This window comes from Poecilia reticulata, linkage group LG12 (assembly GCF_000633615.1).
Source record: "Poecilia reticulata strain Guanapo linkage group LG12, Guppy_female_1.0+MT, whole genome shotgun sequence".
Lineage (NCBI taxonomy): Eukaryota > Metazoa > Chordata > Actinopteri > Cyprinodontiformes > Poeciliidae > Poecilia > Poecilia reticulata.
Window position 1 is genome coordinate 2,269,025 of NC_024342.1, and position 3,118 is coordinate 2,272,142.

Here is a 3,118-nt window from a genome sequence, read left to right on the forward strand (position 1 = left end):
TATATATATATATAAGCTGACTGTATAGCTCAATAGTTTTAGAAACTCTATGTCCACATGGGTACTAATTTATATCTGAACATCAAGGTTACTTTATTGCTTCATTTGTTACCTGAATAATAATTTTAATTTAATTAACTGAACTTCAAAACTTGTCAGAAGCCAAATGTAACAGCTGTATGTCTGTCAGAAGCCGCTTCCTGCCAGCGCTCCATCGTAAATCACTCTTATAGCAGGTTAATGCTCTGATGGAGCCTGGATGTGTTGCTGCTGCAGTCCAGCCACCATAAAACAAACAAATGCAGCATAGAGGGGAAGAGCTGATTTAACACTCATTCACACCAAGGCTGGAATTAGAACAGGACCTGGTGGGTAGCCAAGCTGGCAAACCGTTCAGGATCAAGTCATCTGCAGTCTGGGTCTAACAGACATTCAAATGTTGCTGCTGGGGAAGAAAAGCAGAACTTCTCAGGACATTTGGTAAGAAAAAGTCTAAGATACAATGTTAAAAACTGTTGTGACAACACGCTCTTCCGTTTTATGTGTTTAATGATCATTATAGTTAGAATGAAGCATGCGATCAGGAGGTTAAGCATAAAATGGTTTATTAAAGAATCATAAATTTATGCTTTTTGTGTGATGAAGACATGATGCCAACCAAACCCTCGACCTTTTGTCTTTCTATAAAGAGCGAAAGAATCTAAGTGGTGTCACGTTGCAGGTGGGACACAGAGACTTCGATGTGGAGAGGAAGCTGAGAAGAGACCTGAAGAGAACCCACGCCCTGCTGGCCGACGCCCAGCTGCTCCTCGCCACCCTGGACAGCTCAGGCCAGAACCGTCCCAACGGCAGCAAAGACCAGATCGAACGCCTGCACTGCCAGGTGAGTGCTGGCGTTTGGCCACGCTCCGCCGGGAGTCACCGCGGCGCTCCGTGTTCACCCTCTGTGTTTTCCGTTCAGCTGGAGGAGAGCGAGGCGAGGCGGCTGGAGGCGGAGAACACGCAGAAAGCCGTCGCCATGGAGCTGGAGAACGCCCAGTTGGAACTGGAGAATATCTGCAGGCTGAAGAGTGTGGTGAGTGACTGCATGCTGCTTCAAACCCAACAGACTGGTGAAAACCAACTCCACCATCCTCAGACAGCAGATGCCAGAGCAGACTGTAATGTGTGATAGTTCCTCTACACTCTTATGGATATTAACTCCATTTCATATATTCTTCAGTTAAATCCTGTTATCGGCCCGGTTCTAAAACTGAATTTTTAACCCATGAATAATCCTGGCAGAAAATCTCAACTGAAGTGTTGAGATTTATTTTTTATCAACAGTGAGAACTCGGAGTACAGATTACAACAGTATAGAAGCTAAGCTTTTAGCTTTTAGCATTATCAATACAAGCAAGAGCATCTTTCCAGAATATTTTTCCAAAAAACATCAAAACGAAATTCTAGCAAAATCTCTGGACAAACTCAATAATCAAATCTTACTGTATTTGTTTGGCAAATGATTTTTATTTATTTATTTATTTATTTATTTATTTATTTATTTATTTATTTATTTCACTCCTCTCAGAATTACATGAATCCGTCCATCTGATGTACATTTGTTTTTAATAATTGTCCCAACCTTTAGTTTTTAGGACAAAACCCGTCTCTGTTCATTCAATCTGTTCCTTTAACTTTGAACCTCTTCTGTTTACACCTTGAAGGAGTTTATTATAAACTTCATACATTTTCAATCTGAGCTTTATTAAGTGACCATGAGTGAAGATTTCCCAGGAATTCTACCATGTTTTTTTTAGATATTAAACTGTATTAAAGATTATATTTTCTCTTGATTTATTATAATTTTTTTCTTAGAAAACAAAAGTAAAAGTCCAAATATCTCTTTTATTGTATTTCTATGCCTGCGTGAGTTCAGGTGGATGAACAGTTGGCGCTGCTGCAGCATGAGAAGATGGATCTGCTGAAGAGGCTGGAGGAAGACCAGGAAGACCTCAACGAGCTGATGAAGAAACACAAAGCTCTTATTGCACAAGTATTATTATTATTATTATTATTATTATTATTATTATTATTATTATTATTATTATTATTATTATTATTATTATTATCACTTATCGCATTATTTCTAACCTGAATTTTTTTATAAAAAGAAAAAGTCTCAGTCCCACTTTGTCCCCTTCAGTCCTCCAGTGACATCGCTCAGATCAGAGAGCTGCAAGCTGAGCTGGAGGAGGTGAAGAAACAGAGACGCTCGCTCCAAGAGGAGGTGATAAGTGTTTGACGAGCAGAAAATAAACTCGACACTAAGAGCTTTATGAAGTGAATGTGCTGCTGGGAGTTCTGCAGATGAGATTGTAATGACTTTCTGGGTCATTTAACGTCCTTGTTGCGCGCCTTAATGTAACGGCGAACAGCAGGTGGAGCGCCGCTTCTCGTGGGTCGCGTTGAATTTAAATACGTTCATCTCACCCCGGCCTGTCTGCGTCTTCCACCTGCAGCTTCAGCAGTGCGTGTCCAGGGTGCAGTTCCTGGAGTCGTCCACTGTGGGGCGCAGCATAGTCAGCAAACAGGAGGCCCGTGTGTGTGACTTGGAAAACAAATTGGAGTTTCAGAAGGGGCAAGTCAAGAGGTTCGAGGTGAGATCAGATAAAGCTTTTCCAATTCCAACACATAATTATCACCGTGTCTGATGCTGTAGTTAGTCCATGCCCGGTTTTGGCCGCTAATTTTGTGTACTTTGCAGGTGCTGGTGCTGCGTCTGAGGGACAGCGTGGTTCGCCTGGGAGAGGAGCTGGAGCAGAGCGCCCAGGCCGAAGCTCGAGAGAAGGAACATGCCCGATACTACCAGCAGCGGCTGCAGGAGATGAGGCTGGAGATGGACGAGCTGAGCCAGAGGGAGCAGGACAGCAGCCGGCGGCGCATGGAGCTGGTAACTAGTGCAGCTGGTAACTAGTGGAGCTGATGACTAGTGCAGCTGGTAACTAGTGCAGATGATGACTAGTGGAGCTGGTAACTAGTGGAGCTGATGACTAGTGGAGATGGAAACTAGTGCAGCTGATGACTAGTGGAGCTGGTGACTAGTGGAGCTGGTAACTAGTGCAGCTGATGACTAGTG

General features: G+C 43.1%; 1 protein-coding gene across 2 annotated transcripts in view; it reads left to right on the plus strand.

Moving 5' to 3' along the window:
* The window catches only part of myo18b (myosin XVIIIB), a 61,730-nt gene that overhangs the window by 36,280 nt on the left and 22,332 nt on the right, over positions 1-3,118 (plus strand). For both annotated transcript variants that reach the window (XM_008423197.2, XM_008423198.2), the window contains exons 34-39: positions 722-883; positions 962-1,075; positions 1,919-2,035; positions 2,186-2,269; positions 2,502-2,639; positions 2,747-2,932. In XM_008423197.2, coding sequence (XP_008421419.1) covers positions 722-883; positions 962-1,075; positions 1,919-2,035; positions 2,186-2,269; positions 2,502-2,639; positions 2,747-2,932 — 801 coding nt within the window. The remainder of the gene's footprint in view (positions 1-721; positions 884-961; positions 1,076-1,918; positions 2,036-2,185; positions 2,270-2,501; positions 2,640-2,746; positions 2,933-3,118) is intronic.